At 42.9% G+C, this 20,590-nt stretch overlaps 1 protein-coding gene across 1 annotated transcript in view; it reads left to right on the forward strand.

Annotated features, from left to right (window-relative positions):
• Positions 1–20,590, forward strand: part of ptk7b (protein tyrosine kinase 7b) — a 95,314-nt gene that overhangs the window by 61,888 nt on the left and 12,836 nt on the right. The window contains exons 2-8 of the mRNA XM_084735686.1: positions 2,409–2,705; positions 12,151–12,253; positions 12,521–12,705; positions 15,474–15,621; positions 17,842–17,972; positions 19,572–19,838; positions 20,445–20,581. Coding sequence (XP_084591812.1) covers positions 2,409–2,705; positions 12,151–12,253; positions 12,521–12,705; positions 15,474–15,621; positions 17,842–17,972; positions 19,572–19,838; positions 20,445–20,581 — 1,268 coding nt within the window. The remainder of the gene's footprint in view (positions 1–2,408; positions 2,706–12,150; positions 12,254–12,520; positions 12,706–15,473; positions 15,622–17,841; positions 17,973–19,571; positions 19,839–20,444; positions 20,582–20,590) is intronic.

Consider the following 20,590-nt stretch of genomic DNA (forward strand, 5'->3'; position numbering starts at 1 on the left):
TTGCATGTGAAATGGATGGTAATTCTGCATTTTATTCTTCACATCTTTAAGGTAAAATCGGCAGAAATTGTCCGAGCTGTTCGGAGATGCACCAGAAAGATTTATTTCATTGTTGCATCTCATTCCCAGGACTCAGGACGTCAAATACCGAGGTTTTGGCTTGTTAAAACGTCCCGGGCACTGCAGAATAATGAGAAATGCAGGCAGAGGGCAGGATCTCTGCAGACACAGTCACCATCACCACACACTTCTAGTGTGTCATTAGTAAAGATTGAAAGGGATTATATTTCAGAGTCTATACTTTTTTATTTTATTGTGCCTTTAGCTAACTTTTGAATACTTTCTTGTGTCTCTACTTCTGATTTCCTGTCTGTAAAATGTTACCCCTTAGATCAAGGTAAGGGTGTTAAATTCGAAATAAAGTGGTTAAATTCCACCTTTTAAAAATGGGTCATTACAAATTATCGATTGACTGAAATTAAACATTTTATCAAGATAAATTTTTAACCTATATTGGGGGGGCATTTAAGGCAAACTTATTTGTTCTTGACCGACTCAGCCCATCCACAGCCCCTCTAACTATCACGTTTGATCAGCCTGTTTCTGCTCTGCTGCGTCTTTTTCTGCCTGCCTGCCTGTCTGTCGGCTCGAGCCACCTGCAGCTGAGACAAAGCTGTGCCTGATGAAGAGATGGGCAGGCATGAGGAGGAGGAGGAGGAGGAGGACAGGAGTGGTGGGATGAGGAGGGTCAAAGATGGAGGAATTACCTTGGCTCATCTTCAACAGGCTCCTTGATTTAACATTATTGAAAGATCCCCTTTTTACTTGGCTCCAGTCCTGCAAGAGGACATGAAGACCTCCGCATACACACACAAGCACACACACACGCCCACCATGATGCAGGTGTAGGTATGCTTAATCGACTTCAGAGGTGAACTGCTCCTTATAATAACAAACCCTGACATCAGGTATGATAACATTGTGTTCATCAGGACACATGTGGGTCTGTGTTGACACACTTTGGAGATGGTTAGTGATGAGTACTTCATGGTGGCAGTTGTTCAAACAAGCTAATTAATGTACAAAAATCCTGTCTCAGCAAGATTTTTCTAATTAGCAATAATCATGAGTGCAGCTTGCCATGAAAGACATATGAGAGTTATTTCCACAAGATTTATCAGGTAGAGGTTTGTGAGAGCGCAGGTGTGAAAACTGGCAATTTTTCAAAGAAAACATTTGTGTTTCTTCATGCAGGAGTATTAAAAATCATAAAATATGAAGATTAATTGGTTATCTGATAGATGTTACTCATATCTGTGATGCTACATACTAGTGCAGTGTTGTCACCGACATGCTCTTTCAAGTTCCTTTGACTGTAATCTGTTTTCATTTTCCCCTGATGTTGTTTCTTGTGTAATGTAATCTCTTGGTTTATTACTAAGGCTGCACAATGAATCAAAATATTATCGAAATCGTGATAATATTCAAATCACAACAGCTGTGTTTTTTTGATGAAGGTAAAATATATGTAACAAAACAGCGTTATAATGGATACATTTGTTCAGCAGAGATGCCCAGGCCTAGAAATCTTGATTTCCAGATGTAAGAAAACATGTTTTTTTGGTACAGACCACAACAAATGCCCCATCATCATACTGTTTGCTTCAGTGAAAATAAAAATTGTGATGCAAAAGTCATCATTCCCACTACTTGTGAATAAGATTGCAATTGCAAAATCTGTCTGAATAATCACAGTATGATTCCTTTTTACCATATTGTGAAGCCCTACTTAAAACTGTAGCGTCTCAACATGACTGTGACTGTGAAGTGTTTTTCCAGCTGTAGTCCAAGTCACACGCTTGTCATTTTCTCCACTGACATGTCGGTAAATAGAGCAGAAAACATGTCTCTCACACAAAGCTTGTACACAGCATCATGAGGGGAAATATAAAACATTTAAGTGTGCGTGAGGATGTGCAACACATCATGTCTTATTTGAGAGATGTGTCTTCCTGAGCTGATGGCACATGACTCTTAGGGGCTTGTCTGTGTGTGTGTGTGTGTGTGTGTGTGTGTGTGTGTGTGTGTGTGTGTGTGTGTGTGTGTGTGTGTGTGTGTGTGTGTGTGTGTGTGTGTGTGTGTGTGTGTGTGTGTGTGACTGTTAGTGAGGGTGTGATGCCAGTGGGTGATCTAACAGGAAAAAGTATTTTCTCCGTGTTGGGTCTGATAATTTTACGACAAAATAATTCACAGCTAGCCAGTATTGTCTAAACATCGCATTCCTGTGCACGGCTAAGTGGTTGCTATGGCAGACACTTAATGAACGGAAAAAGCAATAAAACGTTAACAGCAGCCCCATTCTAATCCTCTGTCATTTACTTTCCCTCTTTCTCTCTTTCCTCTTCCAGTTCTGGCCATCCACGCTGCTGCCATCCAGTTCACCAAGGAGCCCAAGTCCCAGGATGCCTTGCACGGCCGCAGCGCCATGCTGCGCTGCGAGGTCAGCGATCCGGCCGACATCACCTACGGCTGGCTCCACAACGGCCAGCCCCTGGAAAACACCGAGAGGCGCTTCCAGGAGGGCAGCAACCTCAAGTTCACCGCCGTGGATCGGCAGCTGGACGCGGGGAACTTCGAGTGCGTCGCACGAAACACGGTCACGGGAAAGGTGCTCCACTCCACCAACGCCTCCTTCAATATCAAGTGTGAGTGTTTCATTTCAAGCCGTTCTCACCCTCCATTCTGGAAAAAAAATAAAACCCTCCCGAGTGAGAGTTGCCAGCTGACAGAGTTTCATAATGGCAGTGAGGGTGTGCATCCAGTTTCTGGATCAAAAAAGCAAAACAAAAGTCACAGTATAAGATGACAGGTAGTATGAGCCGGAGGAATGTTTCCACCTTGTTGCCTTGTTCTTTGTGGCTTCCTCTCCATCTCTCTCCAAAGGAAACTGGATATGTGGCCACCAAGCATGTGTTTCTTGTTGCTTGTATCTTTTTTTCTCTGTTGTGTAACACTCTCTTTTCCCGTATACTATCAAAAGGCTTTTGTCTGGAAATTACTGAGCAGTATCATTTACTTTTCAGCTATATACAGGGTTCCTACACAGGATGGAAAAGTATGAAATTTGATTTAATAATTTCCAGGTCTGGACAAGTATGGTTTCCAGACTACTGCGCCTATTCTGTTTTCTAAAATGTAAAATTTAGAATTGCTAAAAAAAATAAACTGGAGTGGGAAGCCTGTACAGGAAATGACACTTGTGTATTTTTTGTCATCGACCAATTATGGAAGCTAATGGAACAAGCCCCAAATCATGTTTTAATGATACTTAATTACAAAAGTTCTGATCAGTCAAGAATAGGTGTGGTTTTAAATATTAATAGCTATTTACAGACGGCGTGGACTGAAATGCACAAGAGGCCTAATTCTCCTTTACAGTAGTTATGAATCAGGAAGGCAAAAATAAGTCATTATTAAGGTCAGTTTATGTGGAAAGAATGAGCCAGAAGACAGTTTCAGCTTTAATGAGGCTGTGGGTTATGCTGCGATGAAAATATCATAAAAGTAAATATACTATCTTCTTTGCATAAGGAAATCAGACCTTTATGGCAGCATTGATTGTCATTTTCCATGGACACAGTGAGTAAAGAGGGCTGCATAGATGCTGTAATAATTTATTTAACTTCTTTCTACTAAATTTTGATTTTTATTTGTAAAGAAAAACCTAAAAATTATGGGGGAAAAAGTAATATAATATTTATTCAATATGGTAAGAGAAAATTATACAGTATAGGTATCACAGGTTGGTGTCTTGCTACTTGGGTAAATGTAAGTTTTCAAAGGGTTGGCATAACAATCCTACATATAAAGCCTGGTTGGCGAATGATTCAAGATGGGAAAAGAAAGCTAGATGTCAAATAGGGTTTGAAAAATCGACAGAGAAGTCTGGGAATATGAGTCTGGAAAAGGTTTGAATTGTGAAAGGGAAAATGCGAACACAATGTGAACACTGCCCTCCGTACTCCAGCTTCTTATTTATGTCGAGCTTTTTACTCCGGCAATTCCTAAACATTTTATCCCATTAAGGGGAGGCAAACTAGTATCCCCATTTTGTTGTTTAGCCCTATAACCAAACCTCAATGACCCTCTTAAGTTTCAGAGGAGGCCGAGGGAATTCAGCACAGACTTGTTTGGGATAAATAACAACCTTGTTCATGTTTTGTAGAAGGCCCTCAGGTACCAGTTGTTTCTGAAAAGCCTTTTTGTCTTGGCCGTAGAAGACAAAAAAACAAAGCAAAGTGAAAAATGCCTCCATCTGGAATATGTTGTCGTCTCTAGCTACATTTCAGCCGCAAGCTTTTTCTTTGCGGTGATGTTAATTGTTCAAAGGCTGATTACAAGAGCAGATGAGTGTCCAGACCTCCTGGTAGCAAAACTGAGAGACAGCCGGAGAGGGGCAGATTGAACCCCTTGCTCTATGAAGTGTCTCCACCCGTGGATATTTGTGGTCTGTGATGTTAAGCCCCATCTCTAAACGATTTAAAGTTTTAGCCAGATACACCAAAGAAGCACATCAGTTTTCCATGTCTGATCTGAAGGGAACTGCTTTCATGTGTTGCAATTAAACATGATCTAGTGTGTCAATAAAGCTCAACTGACATACTCCCACAGATTAGAAAGGAAAAAAAAAAACAAGTTAGACATGAAGCACCAGTTCTTAAGAGCTGCCATCACGACCCAGAATAAACTATATCATCTGCCAGGTCATTAATATTCCCACGCTTTGGAAAAGAGGCATATTTTTATTGGAACGAAGGTGGTGTAATAATTTTTAAAAGATCCTGCTTTTTTCTTGCTGAACTCATTTAATCATGGAAGCATATATGGGCACATGTTTGTATAAGGGTGGTTATAATTTTTTTTTTGCACAGTGTAGATGTGTATTGCTCTCACACAAGTTGACATTTAAATTAAAAGAGTAAAAATAGGGCATGTTAAAGCTGCAATAACAATGGATTAAATTACTGTGTGATGTGAAAGGTGTAGCTTGTAGTGACAATTACAATTAAGTCTGCAGTTTCGCTCAGCAGTACGGGGCTTCATAGTGTCTTTCAGCTAACTTTTTGCCTTTTACTCTTTTGGGTCACTGTTGATGCCGTCATTGGCATCATTTTTTAGATGCAGCTGTAAGAATGGGCATCAAGAACTGATACTGGTTCCTGACTGGTCGGTGCCAAAATATCGACAACCTCCTGCAAAAACAATGAGTCTGTCGGTTTTTCTGAAAACACACACAAACAGTTGACAGGACAAAATGTTCAAAAGTGTAGGCATACTTTACTAAATTTGATAATGTAGCTAAATGCAATAAAGCAGGAAACAGTTTAACTTGTTACTTATGCAAAAAAGTAATAAAAATAAAATAAGTGTTACATCTTTTTTTCTCGGATCAAATTAGGGCGAGTGGTATCAATAAGAGTACATGTATTGGTATTGATACCAATGACACCTCTGATAATCCCAGTCTACTTTACCTGCCCAGCACCAAACAATGGTTATACAATGTAAGCGGCTAGCTGGTGCACAAAGTGGAGCAGCTGAGACAGGTATTTGGTGGAAACATAATAAATGCTACTTGATATTTAAATAAGCAACTATTTACCAACAAGTTTGCCATATGGCAAATGGACTGCATTTTATATTTCCAGTCTGTCGACCACTTAAAGTCCCTTAAAACTACATGTCACATTCATTGACTCTCACACAGACCGCCGCAGCTGTGTAAGGTGATTGGTGTCGGCCAAGAAAATAATTTAATTCAGGTTTAAGTAAACAAATGCACATGATATCTCCTTATATGTGGGTGCTAATGAACATACATGTTTGCATGTATGGATTCTCCAGCTACTCTGAGGGTGCTGATGGGGCATCATATAAAGTAGCCTTTCACGTTTGAAATTGGGTCCATGAAGAGGCTTTTAGTGTGATGCCAGGCACGCTGACAACAAGACATTTCTCCCTTTTTAGATATGACAGTGCTGCAGACACCCGGTACATAAAGCAGATATGAGCAGCGGCAGAGACATGGCTGAGAGGCAGATATTAATGGACGTCCTGTTATCAATGCTCCACACATTAGCATTCTGCGGGAAATTGTAAGATCGATAGCTTTGTGTCAGTTTAATAAGAGTACAGCAACATGAGTAGACTCCTCAGGCGTGACACAAGATATGAAACCACCTCATGGCAGAATTTCTGTCCCCTGTTAAAGGAGAAATAAGATCTTATAGCACAGCACATACTTTTCTTAATCAAACAAGTAGCATATAGTAAAAAATCTGTCTGCATCTGTCTTTGTATATCGACACATTTGTCTCGTTGTTATAATGTGTAGGTTAGCTGTCCATCCCTCTATCACCTCAGTTGGATCAAACCATGTTATGACATATCTTCTCATATTTCCCCAACATACATTTAACGGGCGATAAAGCCGCACACAGCTTTAAAGTAAAGACCCCCTCTGGCATTAATCTGGCATGTGCGTTCGCTCATGTGTATGCTAGTTTGCGTGCGTAGTAGTAAATGTGGGTTGTAAAGGGGGGTTGCGGGGGGTTATAAGCTACCATATGTACTGTACATGGACTGTACCAGAGTAGATTGTCCCCCCTCTCCCCCTCCCGCCCTGCGCAGGGAGAGAGTTAATTTATCTTGCTCTCAATGGTGGGTGGGCAAATCCTGCCAGTTGAGAGTTATTCAGAGTAATTATCCCCCCTCTGTTTTCACTAATAGAGGTTTTAGCCCCCCTTCATCCTTTTGTCCCGCCCGGTCACTGGGTCTCCATGGCGAGACCGCGTCCAGCAGAGGCGTCGGGCTCAGGCATCACTATTGTCAGCACGTTTGTTGGTCCTGGAGGCGACGCTTCGCTGGACAAAATGATAACAAAATGCAGACTGACAGTGTTAAGGAAATCAGTGACATAACTTGCAGGAAGAACCGGGCAACTTAAATTTATATTTAGAGTTTATTTTGATTTGCAAATATAAATTAATTTATTTTATATATATATATATATATATATATAGGCTGAAGTTACAGCTCAAAATGCCCACTGTCTTATCAATACATCATATCTAACAAGATCAAACAACAAAACAGGCATGCAAACAAAAGACAGTCAAAATATTTACTGATAAGAGGCCTTATAAATATTAAACAGTCTTAAATTCTGTTTTGGAAAGTCTTAAATATCTGTTTATTGGATGCTATAATCATGGTCTAAAATTCACTTTAAGTGCCAATTGTCTGTACATTTAATCTTTGGTGATATTAACAAGAGTTGAATTGAAGTGCGCACACATGCCATCTTGGTTTAATCACAGAATGTGCCCTTAAACTACATCAGTTCGGCAGACGCATTTTAAAGCATCCTCACTGGCTGTCAGTACAGCTCCACACTTTCACATCCTGTCATAATTCCCACAACTTTTTTTTTTTGTACTTCGTGAGCTGACAAAATGCAGCTCCTCATCCTTTATGACCCCAGGCTCCATCCATCAGCTTCTCCCCTGCAGAGTGACTTTGCTCCAGTGTCACAGTGTCTTTTCTCCCTCCTCTTTCCGCCTTGTCACAGCAGCAGCAGCAGCAGCATCTCTCCGAGTCGTCGTTGTTTGCAGTCTGGCCTGCTGACCTCTGTCAGCCACAGCTGATAAAATCTGACACCTCTTCTGAAACAGCAAGCTGAGTCTGTCACGCTTTTCCCAGGACTGTGCGAGGGCACTTTTTTTTTTTTTTTAAACAAAGTCTACAATATGAAGCCACTGTGCCACATGTTTTAGGTATTTCCATACCCATATGGTGCTGTCTGTCAAATCATATCCCCAGCACTGCCCTGGATAACACAATCCACCCTGCAGAAACACTTCTCCATGGCAACAAATCAGCTCATTGAGTGAAACAAACCAACACACATGTACAGCTGCCTTTTGGCACAGTGAGGGATGAATGGTCCAGGCATCTGCCTTGACAATATTCTCACAATTCATCTGTTATCATCCCTGTGTTGATAGAGCTTCCTGTTCTGCCTCCAACATAATAATTATACGCCCCTAATTATGGCGTTAGCTGGCAGGCCTGCTCCAACACTTAGTCATGCATTCTGAGAGGGATTATGGGGAAGTATTTGCCACTAATAGGTTATGAAAGAGCGCCTTCTGTTTGTCGCACGGACAGCTGGAGAAACCCGAACTGTGAATGGAGTTATGAGTGGTGCAAAAGGTTAGAATGTGTGACTGTCAAGAAATCCAGGTCAATTTGGAAACGAAATGATACCAAGGATTGACTCTAAAGTGCTGGAAAACCAAATGGGTCGTGAGTGGGAGAAACTCTAGACAGTCACAAGGCAGCGTGTCAGTAAGTGCTCATTGTTCATAGAGGTCAAGCAGTGTGTCCTGTACTATGAATACTTTTTCCTATGAGGTCTTTTATTTGTCTCTTACTGCTCACGCTCAATACCCCGTTGTTTTTCCTTATTACAGACTCATGCTGCTGGAATGTAAAATATTTCGTACAAATATAAAAAGGTGTCGCAGGGTTTGTCCCCAGAAAGATGCACCATACACATAGACTAGGATGAACCAATTAAAACTGAGATTAGTTTTTAATCAGAGTTTAACAACAGGGTATAAAATGAGCAAGAGCTGTGTTGCACAATTCAAAACTAATCCCAGTTCAGTAAATCCAAGCTTTTTGATGTAAACCAAAATAAAATCGAGTTTAATCAATATGGATAGATTCAGCCTTCTTCAAGGAACTCGATTATTTTCGCTCAGCCCATTTCAAAAAGGCAGTGATTTTTTTTACATTTGAATGTTTAATATAGAAATAAAGTAAAAAGTAAACTTGGGTTTAAATTGAATCTTTATTTCATTTTATGCTAGTTTAGTGCAACATAACTTAAAGTTAAACCATGATTTTATCAGGTTTAAAAATTTGGCTAATCCTTGTTGGTGCAGCTGTAGAGGTTTAAATCTGTAGGGTTTTCCCCCAAATTTCCACTAGATGAAAATCATACATACACTCTAATGAAAGTAGCACAGAATATGAGTTTAAAATGCAGCCGTGTCTCCTGAGGTAGACAGGTTGACACCCACCTGTTACTCCAGGCAAGTTAAAACAGATTCTTTGATTTAATTTTGCAAATGTCAGTCATGCTGCACATGATACTTGTTGTTCCATCAAACTTTTTCTTTCATTCTCCTCCTCCTCCTTGTGACTCACTCTTTCTCCTTCTGGTTTTGTCAGCCCCCATAGTGCACTAATAACAGGTCTGTCTGGGTGTCTGGCCCTAGGTCCCCGTTGCTGGGGTGGCCTTCATCACCTCCTCCTCCTCCTACTCCTCCTCCTCCTCACTAAACTAGTGGAGTTACTGACCTTGACTGAGACACACAACCAATTAGCAGAGGTGGCAAAAGTACACACATTCTTTACTCAGGCAGAAGCACAAATATTTGTGTACAAAAAGAATGATCAGAGTAGAAGTACTGATTCAACTTCTTCACTCAAGTAAAAGTACAGGCTCTGAAATGCACTTTAAGTCAAGATACCTGAAAACTAAACTACACTAATGAAGTATTTGTGCTCAGTTACTTCCCACCCCTGCCAGTCAGACCTGTCAGAGACATTTGAGAACATTTACACGCATGTGTTCATGCTTTGGGGCACAGCAGCATCATCGTCTGTGTTTCACACTTGTCTCTAACAGGCACACAAACACACCCTTTTGCTCCACGTCGTGCACACACACATTCACAGTTGTTGGGGCATCTGTGTTAGGAGGAAGATAATGAGCGCAGATGGGGATATAAGCAAGAAGGATGGAGGGCCTGTTACTGTGGAGACGGGTTTCCCATGATCCCCTGGGGTGCAGAGCACTTCCAGTTTCCTGTGTAATTCATTGTGACAGGTCTTCCTCTAGCGCCCCTTCTGACCTCGCAGTGGTGCTGACTGTGTCCACCCCCCCGTCTCTCTCCAGCACTCTCTCAGGTGGAGGCTCATGCCATGCATATTTCATAGATGATCCAAATAGCAGCAGAGATGCAGCCGCAGTATTCAGCCACAGGCCATATGAATGGAGCTCACTATGATGGAATGTCTTACACTAATACACACACACACACACACACACACACACACACACACACACACACACACACACACACACACACACACACACACACACACACACACACACAAGCCCTTCATGGACTCATGCATAAACCCAGGCAACCCAAACAAACATGCCCTCTCAGCGAATGGATGTATGCACCCAGTGACCACGCTGGGTGCACAGTTACTGCATGTCATCCACCCACAGTTCATATATCACCACATAAATAACAATTAGTCTGATCTCACTCAGTATAAACATCAAGTATTTGTGTAGTCAACACGCACAGCAAGGGAAGGGGAATTCCAGCGAGGTAACGCTAAGCCTGTATTACAGCCAAATCTAAGGTGTCTCTCACCAACGCAGACAACTTTTGCTTCTCTAAATCGTGGATCTTCAGCAGCTGGTCTGCGACCCCTTTTTCCCCCAAACTAAAATATTTAGGAAAATATGCATTAACATAAATCCAACATATTATTTATCTGTGTATTTATTTATTTATTAGGATCCCCATTAGCTGCAGCTGGAGCAACAGCTCTTCTTCATAGTACATAATATTATATACATTACAGTACATACAGTACACACTCAGAAAATCCTCACAACAACCACAACAAAGATAAGCAAAGATAAGTTAAAAACATTTACAGACACAACAGAGAGATCTGCTGAGGTTAGCATGCTAACCAGTTAGCCCTGGCCCACTCGGTCTCATAATACCACTGTGTACCACAAAAAGGAATAGTCCGACAGTATAGCTCAGACCTCCCCCGTCGTTTCAGCTGGGAGATGTGTGTGTCAAGTTACCCTTGGCAGTCCTAGTCCTGACACAGGCCTACCTTCCACCTCAGAAACCACAGGCGAAAGTGCCAAGGGTGAGGCTAATGCACCTTACATTAGCTGTGCTGCTGACTTGGCAGCTATGGGTAAGTGCAAAACCCCCAAATATTTGATGCAATATACGTAGTCTTTGGTCTGAAACATGACCACTGCTCTAAATGACTGTGAAATATTTCTTTATTCGTCCAGTAGACTTCTGTGTGCATCTAGTTCAGCAGCAGGGAGTCATTTTGTCAGCAGATGTGTCTCCATCTGATCAAACACATCATTTTTATGGCTGACAATTAATCTCTGGCTACAGCAAAAAAAGAGGCTTAGCTTGCAGGAGGCACCATGGTCAGCCTTATTGAAACCAGGATGAAATGTGTCATGACATATATCTACTAAGCAGCATGCAATGAAAAATGATCATATATTACCCTTCTTTTAGGCAAATGTAGGAGTGATTTACTGCTGTGATGATTTCTTGACAGACTGTATGTAGTCGATGTATACATCCCAGTGCACTGGGTCAAACCCTTAATGGTAAAAACACTACTGTTCCCTTCATTTCTCACCGCAACATGATGCATTTAGGGGACGACTGTGGATCAATTTCCCGCCATCTGTTTTTGTCATTTGTTCTCCTGCTCTTCTATCACTATGACAGCATTGATCAGGTTTCACATTAGTTGTTTGATGGATGCCTCCCACGGTGCAGTAATGTAGACACACTGATCAGGTTTGAAGAAACAGTCCAGCATTTTGAAAACTGTAACTGTACCAAGGCCAAAAGTTGTCTGTTAAAAAGGACACTGTGCTGTCAGAGCAGCCCATAAAATCAGAGTAGGTCAATGAGTTGTCCATTAAATGTCCATAAGAAGCGCTGTAAGGGCCCGGCTCACTCTGGGAGTGCAGGAGGACAGTGCTGTGGTATGTCAGTGTAAGCTGACCCAGTGATGCTGCTCTGCCTCTCTTCCTGAGTCACAGCGCTGTCATGGCGATGTGCCCGACTCTGCCCTCATCCCTGCTGCGCTCATTAGCATTGCTGTGCGTCCCGTGAGGACAGACAACAGGACGACCACTTAACTCAATTTTTTCTCCCGTCCTTCTCCTCGATCTCCCTCCTCCTGCTTACAGTCTCCTCTGTTTTTTGTCCTCTACAGGGTTAGAAACTGGTGGTGTGACTTTGAAGGAGCCCGCCTCAGAAGGGGACATCGAGAGCTCTGCGCCGGTCACGCTGCGCTGTCATATCGATGGACACCCAAGGTGAGACTTCTTCCCCGTCACCTCAAGTTCAGAGCTCACAGGGTTAAGGATCATGTTGATGGCTGTGCTGAATAACTGTTCTTCTGTCCTTGTTGGCCTCTCTCATGCCCTTATGTTCTTCTTTTCCTATTCTTATTCTTTCCCCCTTCTGCTCACCTTTGTACCTCTTCCTTTTTTTTGTCTCTCTCATCAATCACGTGGCTCATCCCCGATTTTTGTCTCATCTTGTCTCACGCCCGTCCTCTTTTATCCTCCTCTCCTGCTCAGGCCAACATGTCAGTGGTTCAAGGATGGGGTGAAGCTGACAGAGAAAAGCCATCAGATCAACAACAAGGAGAGAACGCTCACCTTCGAGAGCGCCAGTCCAGATGACAACGGCCTGTACTACTGCTGTGCCAAGAACGCAGCTGGGCACGTCTGCAGCAACAGCAACTTCACTCTCAACATTATTGGTGTGTGAAATCACATAATACTGCCTCAACAAAGACTCACCTCTACGCTGCCTTTGCTTTTTTACACTGAACCAAACAAGGCTGCTATAATGCCACTCCAGTGTATGACTTTATACTGCATGCTGGTGTTGCAGAATGAAAAAGAGGCGTAACATAACATCTTCTCCTTTGCTCTTTTCTAATCAAACACAGAGCTGATGACCTCATGAATATAAAATAAAGCTTTTTATGTGTTCCTGGATAAATGGGACAACTTCTTCTGCAACAATTAAAAGGGCAGTTCACCCCAAAATCAGAACTGCATAGTTTTGTGCTCTTTATCAGTCTAGAATGTTTTGGTGTGAGGTGCTCAGTTTTGGAGATATCGGCTGTAGATATGTCTGCCTTCTGTCAAATATGATGAGACCAAATGACACTCAGCTTGTGGTGCTCGAAGCACCAAAAAATACATTTGAAAAATGATCTGTGGGGAGGGATTTCACTGTGTCTTTATCCTTCTCTGCATAGACACAGCTGACAAATACATGGAATAATTAGTACGTCATTTAAAAAACAGTCACAAGCAGCAGTGAATGTCTAACTCAGCAGCGTCCTGTCCCGTCCTTCTGGCTCACCTTTTTACAGAGACTTCAGTTTGGCTCCGTTAGTATCTCCATCTGCGGATGAGAGGCAGGACAACCACTGCGTGTCTGTGACTTTCACGGCGAGACAGTCCCGCCTTGAACAGGCTTTGCGAAAGGGAAAGAGATAAAGGATCTGGTTCTGCAGTTGTTGTTTTTCTTGCACTCTTTCACCATTTTTGGTTTGATTTAAGCTGTTATGGTGTATTATCCCTACAGCATTGCTTGGAGAGCTATGAGTGATTGTCAGTTTTCTTTCTTTTAATGATTCTAACCATGAAACAGAAAATACTGAAAATTGCTCCTCATGATTTCAAAGAGCCCAGGGCAAAGTCTAGAGATTCCTTGTTTTATCCAGCCAACAGTGCAAAATTCAATTTGTTTCCTTAATCTCTGATGACATATTATGGTAATTTTATGATTTATTACAGTAAATATATTACCGATTTCTCCTTTAAGAACACATTTTTCTGTGATGTGACAAAGTCAGATCACATTTATTATTGTTTTACACTGACTTAAACATCAATTAATCAGCTAATCCTTTCCACCTTGGTTGCTTGTAATTAATAATCAGATATTTTCTGCTGTCAGTGAATTCTTCCACATTTCCACACATCTGCCAGGAAGTGCGTTGAAGAGGAGGAGGAGGGGGTGTATAGACCATTAGTGGTGAGTGAGAGCAGGAAGAGACAGTGATGGCGTTCCTAATGTGATTACCTGAGAGTGTGTTAGCACCTTCCTCCTCCGCCGCCCACGCAGAAAGAAAACGGCATCATAAACATCCACAGAGCAAACAATAACATCAGCTCCCTCCGCAGCAGCGTCGTTCTGTTGATCTGACTGCGTAGCTGTAGCTCTCTCAGCTCTGTTGTTAAGAGAGATTATTTGTATTCCTGCAGGCTTGCAACATGCCTTTTGTTGTTTACTCTGTGCGTCTGTGAGTGTGTGTGCGTATACGCCCCTCCTGTGTATTATCCCCCCCAGTACTGTACATACAGCAGCACATCTGTGCGAGAAACCTGATGCCCTGTTCCACTCTAATTAGCCACCTGCAACACACATGCAGACACGCTAGGTTAGCACCTGGCTGAAGGAAGAATGGATAATTGTTGAGTTTCCAGTTACCATGTTGCCGCCCTCTGCTCCTCTATAGAACCTCACCTTATTAAAAGCAGACAGATTTAGACAGATTTTCAATGCATGGTCACGGCTCTTTAAGAATAGGCTTTCCCACCGACTTTCAGGGTGGGCCAGGTGTGCACACCTTGCCTTTTTTTCCCAACCAGTAGCCTAATACTGCTACTGGCACTCAGAATAGAAATACTCACACACTTAAACCTCGATTAGGGGTATTTTCATGTTCCCATTTCTTTATTGAACGCCCTACAGCTTTGAGTTTGGAGTATAACAATGTCCTTAAATCTGCGTGGTAATTACTCCTCCTCCAGGTTGAATGCTACCAAATCTCTGCTTTTGGAAGGTCAGAGCAGGCTAGTGTTAGCTAACGCTGACAGTGGATGCCTTGCAGGGTAGAGGGGCTCAAAAGAATATGGAAAATAGGAAATATTATGCAGTTAAATCATTTTTGGGTGATATGAAATTGACTGCAAATTGAAATCCTCGTCTTTACTGTTCTAATAAAAAATGTTCATTGTTTACCCTTTGATTTATATACAACCTCAATTTCAAACAAGTTGAGAAAGTTGTGGAAAATGTTAATAAAAACTATATTGGAATTGGAGTCGAATCAAATTGCTCATTCAGGTACACATTTTTCTTGTTTTCAGAGTAGTTGACCCGCTTGAGTACTTCTAACCCTGATATCTTGGAATAGCATGACTTCAGATCCTCACAAAGAAGAGAGGGATGATCCAGGAGGTTTTAAGAAAAGAGGAGATGATGGTTTAGATAAGCTGCATGGTCTGTTCACTGACCTCATTAAGTCTACCCTGGGGGGCCCCTCGAGGTGTTGACACACACCGCCACCTGAAGGCCGTTTCCTCACCAGCCTCTGCCTGCTGTTGGCAGCTTTTAATAAAGCCTGGAGTAGATCGGTGCAGTGCTTGAGCATCTACGTAGCTGGGACTTGATGGTCTGATGCCTGCAGATGTAATCGTGCAGATGTTTGTCTGCGTCTCTTTACAGATAAGAGTTTCCCCCGGCCGGTGGTCACTCCTGAGGACCAGGTGGTGTTGAGGAACGAGGAGGCTGCGCTCCATTGCCAGTTCACCGCGGTGCCGGCCCCCACATTGGAGTGGTACCATGAAAATGAGCTGCTGGCGAACAAGTCTCGGTATGTTGAGAGCTAAAAATCCTCCCCTCTGCATCTCTCTCTCTTTTCTTTCTCATCATATATCTCTTACACCCCCTCTCCCACCCACAGCACTTCATTGCCCTCTCTTCACTTACGGTTATATAAGCTCCAGCCTCGAGTATTCCTTCGAACCCAATGAGGTGGAACTCTTGCGTCGGGCTCTCGGTTCTCTGTGCTGTTACTCCTCAGTCTTAAGATGGATTACACATTAAGGAATATTATTACTGGAGCAGAGCATGGTAAAGTTTCTCTGCAGTCTACTATACATCACCTGAACACCGCCTTTTTCTCCAGCCTATCATAAAAGACTTTGCAGCTCGCACTCAGCGGGAAAACCCCCCCTCAAGCCACAATCAGCTTATCAGCATGTCCCCTATAAACACATAAGCACTAGATAATAGCCAATTTCTATACCAAGTGCCAAGTGTGCCCTCAGGGTTCATAGCACCTCATGCTTAAACATGGCCACATTGTACGCAGCCTGCTCCACAGAGGGAGCAAGAGCCTGCTTTTCGATTTTAAAGTGATTATTGTGTTCATTGAGCGAGGGAGGTGAAGGACTCCAACATCAATAGTTAGTCACTTGTGTAATGAGCTTGTCAGATCCGGGTTTGGTCACTCTGGCAGTGATGAGTCAGCACCAGGATTGCAGAGGGGACGGGTAATAAGTGTGAATAAAAAATCACACACATGCAGACTGTATTCCAAGGCAGCCTGGTGTGTTTGTGTTTATTGATTTGGACTGATATAATGCCAGAGGAATGCAGTCGCTCTGCAGGGGATATCATCTGTTCCGCACCTGCACTGTTTAGACAAACCCCCCACCACCTCTAGATTCTGTGTGAATGTTTGATTGTTTTTCATAAGCGTGAAACCAAGAAAAAACACACCAGCGTAAGCTCGAGGTTATTTTTGCAGACAGAAAAAATTCTCCCCCATGGGTCACACCAACTCTGGAGGCAAAAATGTGAAACCATACCAATTCTGTCTGTGCAGGATCCCATGTTTCTATAAAGATGGTTGCCTTTTTCTTTAAAAAGAAAAAGGAAAATCTGCCTTTGTTCGTTTTGTTTTTGTGGTTATTTTAGTCTGTTTCCTCAGAGTGAAGTAATGTTCCACAGACTTGGTCTCCATCTCTTGGGTGGAAACACACGCAAGCTCCCAAAGCTCATTTCCCGCCCGCTATTGAATAGAGAAGAAGAGAAGAGATGACACAGAAATATCAGCCCTCCTGAGGAAATCCAGTGCAGAAGCAGATCGTCCTAGATGAATCCTGCTTTTGGAAAACTCTTCTCAGGAATTCCACTGCATCCTTATTTCTCTGCTTTACAAATTCACTTCTCCCAAGAGCTTTATAACGACTTTGTCATACGGCCGTGATGGGCTGTTGAGTTGTCTGGTTTGTGGAGCTGGTTTCTGCACTGCGTGGGATGTGCAGCTCCTTATCTGTCATCCCCGAAGCTGGCTTAAGGTCAGCCTTTAATTACTTCTCATCCCGTCCATCACTGGCACTGATACTCCCCTCAGCCCGCCAGAGGCCAGGAGCCAGCCATCAGGAAAGACACTAAACTTTTTAAAATTAACTCACTATGTAGGTCACTTTTCTTTGTGTTCTGTGGACAAATTCTCAGCACTTAGTTTAACCTATTTGGAGCAGCAGATGGCTCGAGTTTTAGCAAATCAGAGCAATTCAGTCAGGTAACATGCCAAGCCAAAAAAAGTAGGCCCATGATAAAATAGCCCAAGTTTTTTGGCACTCAGTCTGTGCTCTCTATCTGGTGCGCCAAGCAGCCTAAAACAGGTGATAAGAATTTTTCTCAAACGCCATCTCGGTGAGCTGCAGAGAACATTTCTGCAACATGTGCCGGTCTGTTATCATTCTTTCATCAGAGGTGGCGAGGGTACACACATCCTTTACTCAAGTAAAAATACAGATACTTGTGAAAATAAGAATTCTGGTAAAAGCAGAAGTACTGAATCAACTTCTTTACAGGCTCTGAAATGCACTAAAGTAAAGTTTCCCTCTAAAGGACATTGACCAGCTGTTTCTATGCAAATGTCTTCTCTTCTTCCTCTCTTGTCTGTTTTGTGTTGTTACATTTTGTTCCACAATGTTGCAAAATTTGAGAGGCTGAAGAGGCAAGTGAAAGTGTAAACTAGATGGAAGGGTAAACTAACTGATCGGTTTCTTCTCCACAGTCTGTTCCTGCTCTCCAACGGCACACTGCTGATCACACAGGTCAAGCCCAGGAACACGGGGACCTACAAGTGTGTCGGCCGTGGCCTCAGAGGGTCCCCTGTTACACTGGAGGCCTCCCTCCTCATAGCAGGTATACACACACACACATATTTGCATTTGCTGAACCGGTGAGAGATAAACACCTGTGATTCTGTAATCTGAGAGTGAAATGGGGCATTTGGGTTATATATTTATCCTGCCCTCCATCTCATTCTGCTCCCCCCCTGCTTTCTTCTTCTGGCTCTTTCACTTAGAGCCCGATCTCGCCGATGATAATCACATTCCCTTATTGACATCCGGCGCAGCTGTATCCACTACACACACGCCGTGCCGGAGCATTTTCCTGCTTCCCCTCCGTATTATTTCCTCCAGCCGTACAGCGGCCTGCCAAGCTTTTTTCACTCCACAGCACCTGACTGAACAAGCGTTTAACGTTAGATAACATATGAGGATGACTCAAACTGGCTAACGAGCGTTGTAATTATGAGGTTGTGAAATGTTTAACGTCATTAGACCTGCCCTTGTGACTTTTATCCAACACCAGTAGAATCTGACTCATCAGAATGGACAAATGCCAAATGGGCAGGTATGTTAAACCACTTTAAAATGAAAACAAAACATCAGAACTATACCATATAAATTTGTGGTTGTGCATAAAGATAAGGCGCTCATACACGCAGGAAAAACAATGTAACATGCATGTCCAAACGCATCAAAGTTTTTAATATGCTGCTCCTCCAGAGAGAACACCTTTCAAACAACTATTTAAATGCCTGTGTGATCTTAAAGCACGAACGTGCTGTAGTATCTTCTCATTTTACTAATCAGCCAGCATTTTGAAATGCAAGTGCATGCAAGTCAAATATTTTGAATGAGCTTAGGGCTGGAATTTCTATGCGTTTCAGGGTCCCAAGTACTTTATTCCTCTCCAACAGCCCCTTTTCCCCAAGGGTTTTGGATTAACAAGGTTCGACTGTATCTGCAGTTTTAACCCAGTGAACCGCAGCTCCCTTTAAATACCTTAATTCACTTAATCTGATGGTAATCCCTGCAGGCATTATAGGGGATTGTGTCACAGTAGAATTCGGTATTTAGGGGACAAGTTTAAACAGTCACTCCATCGTAGCTCCACCTTGTTCCTGCCCCCCCCCCTTCTCCCAGCTTCACTTTCATCTGCTGAGAAATGTGTGTTTTCTTCTGTTCTCAGTAATTGATTCAGAATCGTAGAAGGTCGTAGCCAATGACCAGCTTTCAGAGCTGTTGTCGGCCAATAAAGTATTAATGACTTCCATTTGGTGGGAGGTCTTGTGAGTCTTTGCAGCACAGATCACATTCCACTTTCTGTATAGGGGCTGCCAGGTTTGATATGACCCACCTCACACAGGCCCGAGTTAATTCCCATACAACCTATATACTCAGTTCTCCTACTGTGCGCTTTGTTCTCTAATTACTGTGGCCCGCACTACAAATCAGACGACTTTTCCTAACAAGACAGGAAATCCGTTAACTGAACTGTGAGTTGGAATTAAGCGTACTCTGGGCTGCTCATGAAATTCAAAATCAGAAATGCTTCAGTGGCTTTGAAGGCAGATTGATGATTATCACGGGCCTTGTGTAAATGGAAATCAATTTCAGCGTTCAGTTCGGTGCTTCACGCTGAAGATTCTCCCTGCTCTCTCTCCACTTACAGAGATAGAAGACATGGTGCCCAAGATGTCGAAGGTGTTCACAGCGGACACCCTGCAGAGGGTGTCCTGTCGCCCCCCGCGCGGCAGGCCTGAGCCCGAGGTGTGGTGGGAGCGAGGAGGTCAGCGGGTGCCCGCAGAGGGCCGGGTGTACCAGGACGGCCTGGACCTGGTCTTCAGTCCCACAGAGGAGGGTGATTCTGGCGCCTACACCTGTGTGGCTCAGAACAAGGCAGGACGCAGGACACAGGAGGTCACCTTCACTGTGGCCAGTAAGTCATACGCACACTGCTTTAAAGGGACACTTCAACAATTTTACACATTAAGTGTGCAACACCTGTGAAAACTGTTTTATAAAGTTAAAAAAATACCCTTGTCAAAGAAAGTACCAAAAGATAGCAAATATATCCTTTGTAGGACACTTAGGATGAATTCTCTTTTATATCATAATATATGAATACAGCATAGTATCATATGTTTATTAGTTTATTTAGTTTTTTCCCCAAAGCAACACCAGAAATAGTGAAAATAAGACTGAAACAGAACGTACGGTAGCCAGTAAAGGCTAAGTTACAGTACAGGTCATTGAAGCTCTCTTTCATGCTACACTAAGTCATGTTTAATGTCAGGAGCATAGTGGGAACACTGGGGCCATTTACTGTACTAGATACACTGAGATTATTAATGGCATCTATGTTTAGACGGACCAGTGTGCCGAGCTCATTAACACTTTGTCTATTCCTTCAAAGGACGAGCACGTAGGCGAAGAGCTGTTATGTATATACTGTATGAGTAAGTGTGAAATGTCTACTGTTACTATATGATGCTAAAATGTGTTTTCTGTGTGTGTGTGTGTGTGTCTGTGTGTGTGCACACAGCTGCCCCGGTGTGGGTGACGAGGCCTCAGGACAGCCACTTAGAGGAGGGCAAACCAGGTTACCTTCACTGTCATGCTCAGGCAAACCCTGAACCCGAGGTCACCTGGCTCCGCAACAACATCCTGATCACACCAGAGGTCAGTTAT

Source organism: Lutjanus erythropterus, chromosome 14, assembly GCF_056507025.1.
Source record: "Lutjanus erythropterus isolate fLutEry1 chromosome 14, fLutEry1.hap2, whole genome shotgun sequence".
Classification (NCBI taxonomy): Eukaryota; Metazoa; Chordata; class Actinopteri; order Lutjaniformes; family Lutjanidae; genus Lutjanus; species Lutjanus erythropterus.